At 44.4% G+C, this 15828-nt stretch overlaps 1 protein-coding gene and 1 long non-coding RNA gene across 8 annotated transcripts in view; one reads left to right on the top strand and one right to left on the bottom strand.

Moving 5' to 3' along the window:
• Positions 1 to 15828, bottom strand: part of Rxfp2 (relaxin/insulin-like family peptide receptor 2) — a 63876-nt gene that overhangs the window by 13941 nt on the left and 34107 nt on the right. For 4 of the 7 annotated variants that reach the window (NM_080468.2, XM_011241022.2, XM_011241021.3 and 1 more), the window contains 8 exons: positions 15698 to 15769; positions 12628 to 12699; positions 11748 to 11819; positions 8659 to 8730; positions 8478 to 8549; positions 4861 to 4932; positions 2161 to 2390; positions 1100 to 1510 (listed from right to left, as the gene is read on the bottom strand). In NM_080468.2, the coding sequence (NP_536716.2) occupies positions 1100 to 1510; positions 2161 to 2390; positions 4861 to 4932; positions 8478 to 8549; positions 8659 to 8730; positions 11748 to 11819; positions 12628 to 12699; positions 15698 to 15769 (1073 nt within the window). Of the gene's footprint in view, positions 1 to 1099; positions 1511 to 2160; positions 2391 to 4319; positions 4694 to 4860; positions 4933 to 8477; positions 8550 to 8658; positions 8731 to 11747; positions 11820 to 12627; positions 12700 to 15697; positions 15770 to 15828 lie in introns of those variants that run through there. The other 3 variants (NM_001289566.1, NM_001289564.1, XM_011241023.3) reach the window with 2 other exon arrangements.
• On the top strand, positions 6410 to 7122 carry Gm38755. The gene is made up of 3 exons (XR_868745.3): positions 6410 to 6538; positions 6871 to 6973; positions 7095 to 7122. It is a non-coding gene; the product is annotated as a predicted gene, 38755 (long non-coding RNA).

Here is a 15828-nt window from a genome sequence, read left to right as displayed (position 1 = left end):
CTAGGTACTACGAAGAAATGAGTCTGGAGGAAGCCTAAAGAGCCTATAGGATCCTGGAGGAACACACTTATGAACTGTCAAACAAGACTGACGTCTGAAGAGAATCAACGAAATGATGTAAACACAGAGTTTTGTTTTCCAGAGAAGGAGATACGGGAACAGAGGCTAGGGCCTCCCCAGGATGGTTTTAAGCGAACCATTTAAACTTGACTTTGAGAGTAGTTTGGGGGCATTGGTGGGTTTCTGATTAGAGGGAAAGGGCTGTGTTCATAGCCAGGGCTGTGGAACAGATCACGTGAGGAGGGGGACTGTGGTGCCAGTCACAGCGGGAGCGGGTAAGAATATGGTGCAGAGGCGAGGTCTCAGATGATGGCAACAGCAGTGGCAGAAGGCAGAGGAAAAGTATTTTTGATAAAGCATCAAGGGGTCGTCGATGAGGAGGATGAGAGGAGACGAAGCAGATGAAATGATGTGTGTTAGGTAAAGAAAGGCTGTGGGAAGAGCCATCATTCCAAGCAGAACTAAGACAGGCTACACAATTTAAAACATTAATATTAAGGTCTAAGACTGCCATTTATTTATAATGGAAAATACAAGACCGTCATTTCTAAGGAAAAAAAAATCAGGGAATTAAGAAAGCTGAGAAGAATTTGCATTGAGGGGCCTCAAGAGCCATGTTTACAAAAGGCAATAAATCTGTGGGTGTTTAGATAATCTGCTCGTCAGTTTCCAGAATTTTATTAATATTTATTTAAATTATAACTACATTGTTAAAATGATTTAAAAGGAGTTTGAGTAATTTGGTAGGGTTTCAGGACTGGGCACTAACTTAGAATTTTCCCAGGTCATATTCACTATGAATGAATAGCAAAAAGAACAAGGAGCAATTAAAAAAAAAAATCACCCAAAGATCCTGAGAGTGTGTCTTTGTGTTCCACACTAAATCTCAGCAATAAAAAGTTTAATTAAAAAAAAAAAAACCTACAAAATGCATGCCAGGAACTTTGTTTGCTTTCAGAGCGAACAGATGTACATCTGATGCTTTGTGCCATTTCTAGAAAGATGGTGGTGTCTCTGTGAAATCAAAGATGAAATTTACCTAGGAAAATCCCAAGGGAGTACCCTCTACTTCCAAAATCTTCTGCTTGGTCATAATGAAGTGGGAAGCAGACTCCATTTTTCCCATAAAAGTTGCCGAAATAATCCTCTCTGGTGAACGGAACGGCCGCTATGAGAAATCCCACCACCCAGATGCTGGCGAGGGCCACAGCAGTCTGGCGCTTGCCCAGGCGCAGGTTGCTGAAAGGGAATACTATGACAAGGAACTTCTCCAGCGTCAGGAATGTCAGCAGCAGCACCGAGACCTCTGTGGACAGCGTGGCCAGGAAGCCCAGCAGGCGGCAGGGCACACTCTCCATCCACAGCAGCGCATACTTCTGATACTGCCCTCGGTACTTGATGTCAAAGACGCCCACGGAGAACAGGTACACCCCCATCAGGCAATCGGCACCTGCAGGAGCCAAGCAGCCCGAGACAGTTGCGCTCAGCATCTCTCCTTTTAATTTCCTAGATCCTTCTTCCTGTATTAAGTGAACCAGTGTAACAACCTGCTAGACCACTAACTAGCCAGTGGATCTGATTCATTTTCAAGTTAAAAGGCTGGAAAGGGGTAACAACTTCTGAGGGGTAGTATATAAATGAAAATATGTACTACTGGTTTAGTTAACAAAATATTCTTGACTAACACCAATATCTGCCCATCTTTTTCTTGACAGTGGCAGGAGTGGAGAATCAGAGCTTGTCTCAAGCATTTGGGCGTTTGTAATTGAAATTAATAATAAATTACATTTAGTTTACAAATCTCAAAACTTATTCCATCTTCCATCTCCCACTCATTGACTGGTGTTTTCATTTCTAAGACGTGATTCCCAGGGCTGTGTTTCATACTAAGAGCTTGTAGCCTAAAATCATAAAGAACAATTCATTTACATCTAGAAAATATTTGCCCACTGAAGCTAATTTGTATTGAAGAATATTTGTTGAATATACAACCCTGTACACACATCTCTCTCTCTCTCTCTCTCACACACACACACACACACACATCACATACATATCACCGCATAGAAGACATTCCATTTATACAAGAAGCATACTTACAACAAAGGATTTTGATGGACATAGCGTGAGTTGTATTCTCAGCCTTAATGAGAGATCTCACGGCTATGACAAGGAAATTCCCAACGCAGGTAATGAAAGCTATAACCCAGACAGACACTCTGAGGATACCGTTAGCCAAGAGGTCCTCAGACGAAGAAATACCATCAGTCGACGGCATACAGATTCGGACATGGGGGACATAGGAGCAGTATCGAAAGGTTTTCAAATAACTGAAGCCAAAGGAGAAAAAGAGAGAGTTATTTGGCAGTAGTGATTCCAGAACCCCTACCAGGGCTACAGGTGGGAGTAGGGGCTGGCACTTGGCTAGTTGGTTTGTTATTGTGAAGTGTTATCATTCTTCAGTAATTTGCTGGTCTAAGTGGGGCTGTTGGAAAGACTAGCGCTGTATGGGACACAGACTTCAGAAGTGTGTGTCTATGTCTGGAGGGAGTCAAGGGTCAGGGGATTCTAAAGATCTGAAAGTTCTGGGGGCTCTACTACCATCCCTGACCAAATTGGATCTGAGTATTCTAAAAAGTAGATCACTATAAAAAAATAATCTCTAGTCAACACCCCAGGCTTTTACTGTAGGGAAACTACGACTCACAAAAAAAATATTCTCAATTAACACTGAGCATCTAGCCTTCTTCTTGTGCTGGCTGAAGGATAGAGTCTGAGACTAAGAATATTGAGTCTTGCTGGGGCTGGGAGGAGAAGCAGTTACCTTAAACACAGGATTTATATCAGAGTTTCTTTGAAAGGACTAGATTTTCATTTCTAGAGGGAAATGGAGGTTTGTTTGTGGCCAATGCTTTTGTAATCTGGGCACGGGAACTCTTGATGGTTGGTGAGAGCCAGCTCTTTAGGTTTAGGGCCACACCCTAAACATGTATGTGTAGATTTTCTCCCACAGCGCGAGTTCTGACATCTTCCACTGTGTCTTGCGGTTCATTCGCTTACTCTTCCCTCCATCCCCCAGCTGAATATACTTTTACCATCTCCGAATTCAGTTTCCGCACCAGCAGATTCCATGGTACTATGTGGAGCCCTCTCAAGACTGTGTGCCTGGCCATCCTTAGCTGCCCGGCCTCCTTCCACGCAAGCGCAGTGGCCTTCTAATCTTGCACAAGTCTGACCCAGGCCCCTCGGAGAGCCTTTACTCTCCTTTTTCTTCGGATGTATTCGGTTGTCCCAAATGCCACGTGACTGACTATCCAAACCCTTCATCTATCTCTACTTTATTTCACGTATCATCATGGGATCAATAGGCATTTACTTATTGGCTCATTTAGTTTGACTTCAAAGCTAAGTGAAAGTACTCTGGCACATTCTTCTTCTCTCTCATCACTGAGTCCTCAACCTTACTCCGTGCCCGCAGGATGCTAAGGACTAAACGAACGTCTCCTAAGGATGATGGGTTGTTGAGTGCTGGGTGTCTCAGAGACATACAAAGCAAACTGTACCCCAAGCAGCTTAGAGTTGTTGGCACCCAGCTAAAGGACCGTGACATCTGACGTCATCGGTTTCTTTTCCTACCCGGGACACCTGGCACAAACTTGATTCTTTTAGGACTCCATTATACTCAGTGTCTTCAGAGAGAGAAAGCCAGGTTGGCTCTCCCACGTGACCAGGGGCAGGCAGGATGGGGAGTGGGGGTGGGGTGGGGTGGGGGATGGGGTGAGGAGGTAGGGATGTTTCAACAAGTGAAGGCCAAGGAAGGAGAATACAGCAGGTTGTTCATCAGGGATGTAGCTAAGCTAGCTCTTTTTGTTGTTGTTTTCCTGTTTGTTGTGGGTCCCTCCATGACGTTGGCATTCAGACATCAGCTTCACCAAATTCACAAACGTCTGGATCTCTCTAGCCTAGGACAAACTCACTGTCTGCCTGCAGCGTGTAAAGAGCGGCCTCATGAATTATTTATCTAATGGTGCCACAGGAAGGGGGATGAGCAAAAGCACGCGCATTCGCATTGAACACCTGTCTCTTAGGCACCACGCCCCCTGCACAGACACAGCCAAAGTGTTGTCCCCAAAGAGCACCTGAATTCACCTCAACACTCTCATCGACTGGCTGCACCCAACTTGGGATCTTACATCGATTTCTCCCTATTTTTGTGGATGACAATGGTTAAATTTGAAATCAGGAACATATAGATCATATACAGTTGATAAAGAAATGGTCACGTTAAAAATAAACACATATATGAACACAACTTACACAGTGCACTTTAGCCATATATATTCAAGTGACTTAACAAAACCGATAAAGATTAATTACCTCCATTTGCAGTGCACTTTTAATAAGAGAAACAACACCTGGAATCTACATAGCCCACATCTGAGAGCAGCCGACTGCTCACTCATGTGAAGTGAATTAATGTTTCCAGGTCTCCTGAGTACCCTTTAGCCAGTGACTTCATTTGATGTAATGTGTGGCATTCTGGTACCCTGATCACTTATTGGGCCTCAATTGGATAAACATCGTGTTTCCAGAGAGAAGGGTCATTCATGTCGGCACATCATTATATTGAACTCTATTTGAACAGGGACCAAAGGTGACAAAATTAAAAAGTTCTCAATAGGAAAGAAGACGTTTGTTGCATACAAACACAGTTCAGTGATAATTAGACAGTTGAGCATGAGAATATTTGAATTAATTCATCATGCCTTCTTTTCCCTCCATCCCTTCAAACATACATACATGTGAGAAAGGTTCTTCATTGGCTGGAACATTCCTGTGCTTATGTTTGGAATCTCTATCCTTTCCAGGTCTCTGGAAGATATATACAATAGGTTTCACGTTTTTAGGATTAAACTTTGAAACCATTTCTTTTTTTTTTTTTTTTTTTTGGTCATATCTAAAACCTAATACTTTGAAATTTTATGTTACCAATTCAAATATGGCTAAAAATTCCACAGTAGGCATTTAGAGAAAAAAATTATTAATATTAACATCTGCTGAATGTGGGAGCTCTTGTGTCACTTAGATGCAGAATTAGGTTTTAATATAAAACTGGTTTTGATATGGCAAGGGGCTGAGAGAGTGGTTACATACTTGCCGGACAAACACAAGATTCTAGCTTCCACCTCCAGAAATAATAAATAAATAATCGATCGATCAAGTGGCAGCGGTGTCTGATGTGAGCTTAACGTTATTTTTAGACTTTGATTTAATCAGCGCTGACATAGAAGTTTAAAGGTTTCATAGCTAGAATTTCCAATCTGAAAACATCATTAAAGTGAGTCTGATGGGAATCTGGGCTTGAATATTCATTTCTCCCTGGCCTGTGTGTCTTTGGAGCGGAACCCGGGAGGCAGTGGGAAGATGGTACTCAGAAGCATTATTTACTAAGACCCCAGAGGGACCAGCAGGCATCCGGGCATTCTGAGTTAGCTGGAGAGATGGCTCGGTGGTTAGAGCCCTGGACATTCTGAGTTTATCCAGGCACTTCGGAAGGTCCGGGTCTCAGAGATCCCTTCAGGATAGTGTACAGGAATAGACACAGAACTCTCCGGAAGCAAACGGGGGAAGGGGTGTGAAAGGCAGTGAGAACCTCCTGCTTGCAGCACGTGCTTGAAAGACACCTTTAAAAAGCAGGGTTTATCCTGATACTTTTAGCGGACCCAAATAAAGTGTTTTTTTTTTTTTTCAATGTTTTTAAATTTTCCTTGGCTCAGTGGCTCCTTCGCAGAAGAGTTCCTTTACTCTCTAGAACAGAATTAAAACGTGAAGAGATGCTGATGCTACAGAATCATCATGTGGCCCCTTTGGGAGAACTCTTCAGCTTTCTTATTCGCTTATCACCACTGACATTTTATGTGGATTATGTGGTTGCTGTAGCACAGGGCTCGCTACAGCTTGTATGTAAGGATGTCCAATATCTGAACTGATGTCCAGTTAGTGTTGGTGAGGTATGTATTCGAGTGAGTCTTAGAAACAAACAATTAGACGATAAATAAGTGAGAGAATGAAGAGAGGAATGCGTACCTTACAGTTACTACTTTGAGAAAGGGATCAGACAGCAGCGGGAGAATTTTCTGTTTAGAAATATGGTGCAGTGAACCTAGCACCTCATGCGGATCAAGTGGTCTGCATTCTACATTCCCCAGCGATTTAAATACATTCTTACACAGGACTGCTTTGTGCAAGGAATTCAGAGCAGAGTGAATATCTTGTGTAGTGTACGAATGCATCACCTGTCAATCAAAAAACTTACGGCCTATAAGAAAAGGTAGAACAGAAGGTGGGACTTCCGGTAGGCAGAAAGAATTCTGGGATAGAGCCAGGCGTGGGAAGAGTCGCTGGGGAAGATGTGAGGTAGAAGGATGTGTGGTAGTCGAGCAGAGGTAACCAGCTACGTGGCAGAATGTAGAGTAGTGTAAGTTGGTTATTTTAAATTATTAGCTAGTCATGGAACGTGCCTAGCTCTATGATCTAGATCTTTGTAAATATATTTTGAGTGGGTCGTTATTCTGGGGAGCGTGGGGCCGGGAGGAAAACAGTCCCATGTAGTTGGGTCTTTATAATGAACTATGATGACATTGTCCATCTAGGGAAGAATCATGTTGAAGGCCGGAAGTCGGCTGTTTTAACTTAGCAGCAGGTTAGGGCTGGAGAGCTATCTCAGTGGTTAAGAGCACTGGCTGCTTTTCCAGAGGACTCAGATTCACTTCCTAGCACCCACAAGGTGGCTCACAACTGTAACTCCAGTTCCAGAGATCCAGTGTCCACCCCTGGCTTCCAAAGCTGCTGGTGTGCATATTCACATACCTGCCTTTGTAAGACCCCGACTTAGAGCGTTTCTACCTAGAAGGTAAAGCCCCTGGACGTTCCCCAAGCTTGTTTTCCCTGATCTCTAAAAATACAGCCAGAAAGAAGCTCTTTGTTCTCTATAGCCAGCAAAAAGCCCTTTTGTTTCTATACTTTACAACCAGAGATGCCTGCCTTCCTGTGCTGAGGACACGGAGATAAAAATTCAGAAAGAACTCACTTCCCACTCCTGCCCTGTAAATTTCACCAAGGACACCCGGAAGAGAAGAACTCTCCTCCCAACTCTCCTCCCAACTCCTCCCAATTCCTCAGCTATCTGTTAAAAGGCCCCTACTGTCACCGCTCAGGGTCGAACTCCCCTGCCCTGCACGGCAGAGGGACTTCGTCCTCAGCTAGCTGATAATAAAATCTCTTGTAGTTTTCATCAGGTGCGGTTTTCTCTCGGGTCATTGGGGTGCTAGCCAGCTCATCCCCGGACTTGAGCTGAGGCCCAGCTTCAGGGGTCTTACACCTTTACCACTAATAAATAATAAGTCTTTAGAACAATCACAACACGATATTTATAGGCTTTGGCTAATTACACTCAAGCTTCCTAAAAACAAAGACCATGCTGCCCATCAGTGGGTGCCCACTGACACTGACTAAAGGACTGCTAAGTCATGTGTTTTTAAATAGATGTCTACTAGACTAGAAATAGAAATCTATTTAACAAAAAGGAGTGTGATATTTAGTGTTGTCTCTGGTGTAGTGGAACAAACCAGTGACTTCAGCACTTGGGAGGTGGAGGCAGGAGGGTCAGAAGTTCAAGGTCACCCTCAACTGCATACTAAGCTGGAGACTGGCCCATGCTGTGGGAGACCTTGTCTCAGAATATTAAACAGTCAAAAGCCCTACTTTTTAAACAAGCAAAACAAAACAAAAACATCAGTCTTTGGAGTCAAAGAAAAAACTGTGTCAGGCTGAAATAGGTAATATAATACGGTTTTGGGTCAAGACAAGTACATTTTAGCCAACAGATGGTTACCCAGGGGGAAGGAATCACAACATTTATAAAGAGGAATTGGCAGGAGTTTTGGTAACACTGGAACTAAATTGGCTGAAGTTGTAAAATACCCGAACAACACTAAATTGTTTGAATGTTTGTCTTTGTGGGAATGTTCTTGTTAATTAAAAAGTAAAGATCTATCTTTATCCTATAATTTCTTAAAGGAGATGGGACAGAGGAAAAGAAAGAAAGTCTTAGAGAATTTATGTCTGTGAATCTTTTCCAAAACAAAGTTATCGCATACTTAATTCTTCACGAAGACCATGATTAGATTTTCCCTCTGAGCACAGTTCTCTGGATGGATGTATATGCAGTTTCAAACAGCAGCTTTGCTATGACTTAGTTCACAATTGACAGAGGACAGTGGTGGTCAGGATTCCTTGGACACACCTCCTGGGATGCCTGCCCCATCATGAGAAACACCCACTTAGAATCAAATCTGTCTCTAAGCAAGATAGCCTCCCTACCATGGTAACTGGCACAATTAGCATGCTTTACTTACAGAGACTGAAGTTGTTTGAGACTTCCAAACTGGTTCTTGTGGACATACAGAAGAGGGTTGGATGACAGGTTCCTTATTTACCATTAGAGGAAGGGAGGGGATAATAAGTATGGCTGTTATTATTATTTTGGAAGGCTGAGATGTTGCCACTTAAATCTGATGACAAGACAGGGGAACTTACAGCTTCTGGAGAAGATGAAGGTCGCTGAAAAGGTGGACTGGGAGTTTTGTTATCATATTGCTAGACAGGTCCCTGTTGATGACAGTGAAAACCAAACACAATTACACTGGGGATAAATGTCAGGGATGTCTCTCCCCACCGTTACCGTCTTCCCACTCGACGCAAGAGAAAACACGAGTCCAGTCCAACCAGGCTTCGAACTCATGACATGGCAAGACCCCATGAGTCAGCGAGGGGATTGATTTCCATCGCTGGCAGACCATGTGGCATCCTGCTCATCCAGTTCCTGTCTGGAATTTCCTCTCACCCTGTTGCCAGCACATTCTGGCTCTGAGATCTCTAACTCGTTTCCTCTTTGGAGTACACTGTGTGATTCCCACTCATTCCACATGTTTATCCAGCTGATCTTTTTGAGGTCAAGTCTTGGATCTTCTATTTATACTGCATTCCATCTAAATGGGTGTCAGCCACTCACTAGCTGCTCAGACAATCCTGACTAGATAAACTTATATATTTTAAATATACCCCACCCCTATTACTGGGGATTGAACCTTAGACCTCGTGCATGCTGGTCAAGTGCCTTTCCACTGAGCTACATTTGATGGTAGTTTAAATGCATTCTTATATAGTTCTGTTCTAATGAGATATACCATTGTCCAATCTAGAAAGAGTCATAGGGTAATGACTCTAGAGACTGCAGCAAAGAGATCTGTTGCAATTGGAGACACAAATCTGTGGAGGGTCTGGAACATCTCTGAGTAGAGATAGTGTTAAGGAAGGATTAAACCTGTGTACAATCGCCTAATTAAGGATGAAGGAAAATAACTTTTAAAAACCGTTTTTTGGGTGTTTTGCCTGGATGCATGCATACCACATGCATGCAGTTCTCATGACGACCAGGAGAGGGCATCAGGTCCTCCAGAACTGGAGCTACCGATGGTTGAAAGTTTCCATGTGGGTGCTAAGACCCAACACGGGTCCTCTAGAAGAGCTGCCAGTGCTCTTACCTGCTAAGCCATCTCTGCAGATCCCAAAGTATAAAATTTTAACTATTGTTGATATCTTGCAGTAGATATGGGCTGGCTGGCTAGAAATAACTATAGAGATTTTTCCCTTTAAAAAAAGTTTACTTAAAGTAACAGCCAGGGTTAAGGTTTGGGCATGGCCTGCTCCCCAGGTGTTATGTATGGAAGGCTTGATCTATAGCGTTGCCATGGTGGAGCCTTCAAGAGGAAGCGCCCAGTGAGGAGTGTGTAGGCCACTGATAGATACTCTCAGAAAATATTGTGGGATCCTGAATAGGTCCTGCAAGAGAAGAGCCCCAGCAGGTCTGACCTCTGACTATCTCTTTGGCATCCCATCTCACCGTGAAGCCTCTGTGTACATCCTTGTCATGATGTTTACAGCAGAGGCTGAACTGGTGAATCTGACTGGTGTTGGACTTTAAAACCGTGGGCTTAACAAACCTTTTTTCTTGATAAAGGTACCCAGCCTCAGCTATGTTGTGACAGGGGCAGAAAACGAACAAGTAATCTATATCGTAAGGGAAGGGAAAAACAACAACGACAACAACAACAACAAAATAAAACGTGAATGACAAGGGGTGGAGCCATCAGTCCAGGTTTATGGAAATTAGGAAGTGCTAGAAGACAGACGAAGTGTTTGGTTTTATAGGGTTAGTAAAGGAAGTACAACTTTTCAGGTGAGAGTAAAGCATGACTAGAAAAAGCACGGCCCTGGCTACCATCCTCAGGGACACCCACAAGTGACTCAGCATGAGTGGAAGACAAAACTATATTGCGAGATGGAGAGGAAATGCGTGAGTCCCTGGGTGGAAGATATGAGGGCCATGCACAAGCTTCGAGGTCTCATCTTTCCAGAGCGCAGGCAGTCAAAGCATTGAGATCATGGGGGTGGGGGTTGGGGGATGTTTCTAGAAATGTCACATTGCAGGCACCCACCCCCAGGGGGCCGGCAACCTGCACTGAACAAGTCTCCTCTTTGATGCTGACGGTTGAGAACCGAGCAGGTGAGCGGATGCAGTGCTTGAGATGAAAGGGTGACAGTTACTGAAAGAGGAGGGAGGTGTCCACTTGAACCATGTGAGGGCTGGCGGGGGCTCCTCAGAAACACTAACAGGGATCAGGGTCTGAGAACACTTAGCCTTAGGAGGGAGCAGAGGAAGCCGACCTTAGGACTGGCTGTTGGGGTGGCCACTATTATTAAGATGGAAAATTCTAGCTAGAATAAGCACATTTGCAGCAAACTGCTGCTTAGCATTCTATGTGGTGGACTGCAGCCAAATAGGGTGGGCTTCCCATGGCACTAGAGTGCTTGCTGGGACCAATTGAATTCCCAGGAAGGACAAAGAGTAAGCACACATGAATTCACGCACACCCAGAGTCTGCTTCTATCCGTGCTCTCTGCTATCCGAACCTGTGCCCAGGGCAACTGATCTAATGCTAGGTAGCTCCCTGAATCCATGTCTGCATCCATTCTGCTGCGTGGTTCTCAACCTTCCTACCGCTGACACCTCTTAATACAGTTCCTCTTGTTGTGGTGACCCCATCCATAGAATTATTTCATTGCTACTTTACAACTGTAATTTTGCTGCTATTATGAATTGTATTGTAAATATCCGACATGCAGAGTATCTGATATGCTTCACCTGCTAACCACTCGGGATAACCATCCCTCTGGTCAGATACAGTCAGCTAACAACACATCAATCAAGTCGCTCTTCATCTGGCATCCATTGGGAGTTAGCCATAGCAGCCATTAGATAAATACCATCCACGTGTTTGAGGCTGCAGAAAGCTCACCTCGTCCCCAACACACATATACATGACAGTGACCCAAGGAAAATAGGCAGAGAAGGTAGGGTGGCCTGGCTCCCCTGTCAATCCCAGCACATGACTGTAATGTGCTCTTGACGTCAGGATCATGTGTGCTTCCTTCATTGGTTTTCAGTATCTAGTAGTCTACAGAAGTTTGGTTGTTCCAAGTAGAAAGAAAGTCTCCCTCGTCATTTAGATTAATAATCTTGGAAGAGAGCAATCATATTCTTCCTAGTGGACCATGCTACTTACAGTTCTCCTAAATTTTTTAATGAAGAAAATGTCTTCTCTGGAACAAAACCAATTTGATTTCTAGGCAGAAACCTGTAAAACATGGTGAGAGTCAGCACTGGTTTTTTGTTTGTTTGTTTGTTTTTGTTTTTTGTTTTTTGTTTGTTTTTTTTTTGTTTGTTTTTTTTGTCTGCTGTCCCAATCTCCTGCTGGGAGATGCCACCGCTCACTAGGATGCCATTGAATAAGCCTCCTTTGAGGGCTCAACGGGATAGTTTTCTGGTTTGTAACGGAGCCAAGGAAAACTTTGCTCCTGAGGATCCCCCAGTCCCTCAGTCCCTCAGGAAGCACTGCTGGAGCAGCTCTGAGCACGAGGGTGGTCTGAGAAGTTACACCTTGTCTGGTTTCTGATCATTCTTAAAACTGTCTTTTAAAAAAAATTTTCTTTTCCCTTATTTTTCTCTGGTCACCTGTGGAATCAACAAGCATTGCTGAGTGCCTGCTATCCCCAGAAAACTCCAACTGCCAGAAACACAAACTAGTTGTGTTTCTTATAGCAGGAATGACAAGGTGCCGATTGGCCAGTTCACCTGCCCTTCCCCGCCCCCCAGGACAGGCACAAACAGCCATCAGAATTGTCAGTCAGAGTCTATGACCAATCGGAATGCAGTAAATTGCTCTCACTTTCTTCAGGAACACAGACCCAATTGATGAGTCTAGCCACTGTGCAGTAAAGCGATTTCATTTCACGGTAAATAAACACATCATTCTTTGCCCTTTTCCACTACTGAACATTCACATCAAGGCTGGACACAAAGCAGTACTTTGAAATCCAGGGTCATCCTTTTCCTCAACTCTCCCAATCTACGGGCCTCTCGTACCGAAGTGCACGTGTACTTACAGAACCGTGAGCGAGTCGCACGTTAGGAAGGTGGAGTTCGTTATGTACTTTATTCCATTGTTTGCCAGATCCCTGAAAGCCACAGAAGGAGACACTTCAGACACCTTTGTATAAATCATCTGCTAATGGATGCTTCTCATTGATAGAACAGTTCTGAACTTTTCTTCCCTTAATTCAGGTCTTTTTCTTTTTGGCATCTTTCCTAATGTTTGTGGGCTTTCTATAATTTATATGGTTTCTGTTTTCTTTCCAACTGATGATAAAACAACAGCAATAAACCTAAGGGAAGAACCATTAGATATTTGGGGTGGGAGTATCTCTCTTGGCTGGGCACCATGCTGTTAGCTCCCCTTGGTGGTTTGGATGAGTCTCAGTCATTTGAATACTTGGTACCAGTAGGTGGCTCTTAGGGGGAGGACTAGGAGGTGTGATCTTGCTGGAGGAAGTATTTCACTGGGGGTTGGGTAGTGAGGTTTCAAAAGACTCTTGCCACTTTGCTTCCTGTTTGGGGTTCTAGATGTTAGCTTTCAGCTGCTGTTCTGGCCACCTGCTGCCTGCCACCTTCACACTGCACCATAGACTCTGACCCTCTGGAAATGTAAGGACAAAATAAACGCTCTCCTATAAGTAGCCTTGGTGACAGTAAAGACTAAGACACTATGCTATATGCTGGATTTCATTAGTCCCCCTCCCTTGGGCTGGTAGAACTCCAGTGTCTATGAAGCATTCCTGCAGGGTGTGGCATCATTAAGCCCCATTCAACACACGAACGTCAGGCCTCTGGGAGGCTGGGGTTATCATTTCCAGCTCGCCGTACACTTGGTAAGTGTCAGAATAGTCTTTCCCCATCAGATCTTTCTGACTCCAAAGGCCAGACACTCACGTGTCATGTGGCAATCTGGACCACTGCCCCACATTCTGACCCCATGCCAATCAGTATCTTGGTGAAGCTTGAACCAACATTGTCCTGCACAGACCGTTCACCAGACTTAGAACATGAATCTTGGTCTGTGTGATATGAAAACGTTTGTAGGTCTCTTCTACATGGCCCTCCACGGAGAGGATGATGCCCAATATAGTACTACTCTGTGTGTGCCAGGGGCGCAGCTTCAGAGCCAGGGAACTTTCTAGACTCGTAGACTCCCAGGCTCCCCGGCAGACCTGCTGGGTCAGAGGCTTCTCTTGGTATGGCCTCCTTGAGCTGCTCAGAAACGTCCTCAGAACTCCAGAGAGCCCTCATGGGGACACTGCTTCCTGCCAGCTGGACCCTTGGCACAGCTGCCATCCTACACACTCTGGGAATGGCCTCGAGAACCTCTGTAATTCTCATTTTTAGCCGTGTAGTGAGGCAGGGAGTGAGAAGAGAAAGCAAACTTTTAAACGAGTTTTTCTAATAGTCTCTGTCTCTGTCTTTCTCTTTCTGTCTCTTGCTCTTTGTCTGTCTCTGTCTCATTTAACTATATAGGCCTAGCTGGCCTAGAACTCTTATGTAGATCAGACTGGCCTCAAACTCACAGAGATCCACCTTCCTTTGCCTTCTGAGTGTTAAGATTAAAGGTGTGCACCACCATTTCTTGTCTTTTTCTCTCTTTTTGAGGCAGAGCCTTGTTAAACAACCTGGTTAGGCCTCATCCGTGAGATCTACCCGCCCCTTCTCTTTTCTGTTTCCCAGTACATAAATGAATATGTTAAATTCCTAAGTATTTTTGAGACTAGGAGACTATGTAGCTAAGAGTGGCCTTGAACTTCTGACCCCTCTGTTTCCACCTGACACGTATGAGTGAGTCACACGAGGCATGGAATAGTGGGTGGTGGTGAAGCCATGAGACTCTCAAGTAGGTATTAGTTACAAGGCAAGAAAGAGTGGGAGTGGCTTAGCACAAGTATCTAACAAAGGTTTACTGGTCACCTATCACATGGTAGGCATGGTCTCAGTCCTGATTGGGCGTGGTATATCCCTGTGCCTGGAAACACATAGGCATTCACTGAAGCAGACCAATGTGTGGAGACAGCGTTCCGAGGGTGATATTCTGGGCGTTGAAAGGGAATGTTAGAGTTTAGCTAAAGGAATGACGGAGGAAGACTTTCCCAGCTTCAAGAAGCACATGAGCCTAGAAATGGCTGAGAACTGTGGTTTGCTGCGTCTCGACAGAAGGGGTGTATGAAGGACGGTGGGAAAAAGTGGACAGGCAAGGGATGGTGGCGCTGGGAGAAACAGTTAAGGGATAATAAAATTACTTGGTAAAAGCAAGCCTTTGTAAAGTAAACACACAGAGACTGTGAATGTCCCTTCTTAGACAATATCACATCAGCACTGATGTGTTGTTAGTCAGTTTGGCTAGAACAAGCAAGAGAAGAGAAGCTGAGTTACAGTGGACTCGTGGAACTAGGTGCTGACAGAAAGAGCAGAAAATTCTGCTGTCCGTGGGCTGACTGTGTGGTAAGTTCGGGTTGGCTGCAGAAGGCTGAGCAAAGCCTTACATGTTTGGGTATACTCCAAGGACTTTTTTATTTTAGTTCTTAAAGATTTGTTTCTTTTTATGTAACATGTAGGAGGGTCTTGCCTGCATTCAAGTCTGTGTAGCATATGCCCGGTGCCTGCAGAATACAGAAGAGGGCATCAGACTTCCTGGAACTGGAGTTACAGGTGGTTGTGAGCTGCTGTGTGGCTGCTGGGACTTGAACCCACGACCTCCCAAAGAGCAGCCAGCACTCTTAACTACTGGACCATCTATTTAGACCTCTTTTGTTTTCCTTTTGAGGCAGAGAAATCACTCTGTAATCTAGGCCTGGTTTAAACTCTCAATCCACCTGCCTCAACCTCCCAAGTGACGTGTTCCAGCTATTCTCAAAAGATACTTAATCATTTTATTCCACAAGCTTATCTTGTGGAATAAGATAAACTTATCTCAGCAAGTGTATACCACTTCCCTGCTGCCCCCTCACTCCTTGAAAAAGCTTTAAAAAACGGGAAGTAACCGTTAGACTTTGGATTGGGAGAGACATCCTAGAATCCACGTCTTGCCTCCTTCCTAGCACAGAACAGGTTCAATCCCTAAAGAATACTCACACCCAGTTGAGTTGAGGCATCTGAGCACACAATGTTTCAGGAAGGGCCTCGAGCCGGTTACCCACCATGGACCTTCACACAGAGAAAACAGCGGTTAGACACAAAATTACTAAGCTACATTAACAAGAGGA

Source organism: Mus musculus, chromosome 5 (assembly GCF_000001635.26).
Source record: "Mus musculus strain C57BL/6J chromosome 5, GRCm38.p6 C57BL/6J".
NCBI classification, from domain to species: domain Eukaryota; kingdom Metazoa; phylum Chordata; class Mammalia; order Rodentia; family Muridae; genus Mus; species Mus musculus.
The sequence above is the reverse complement of the archived record's forward strand: the minus strand, read 5'-3'. Positions and strand labels throughout refer to the sequence as shown.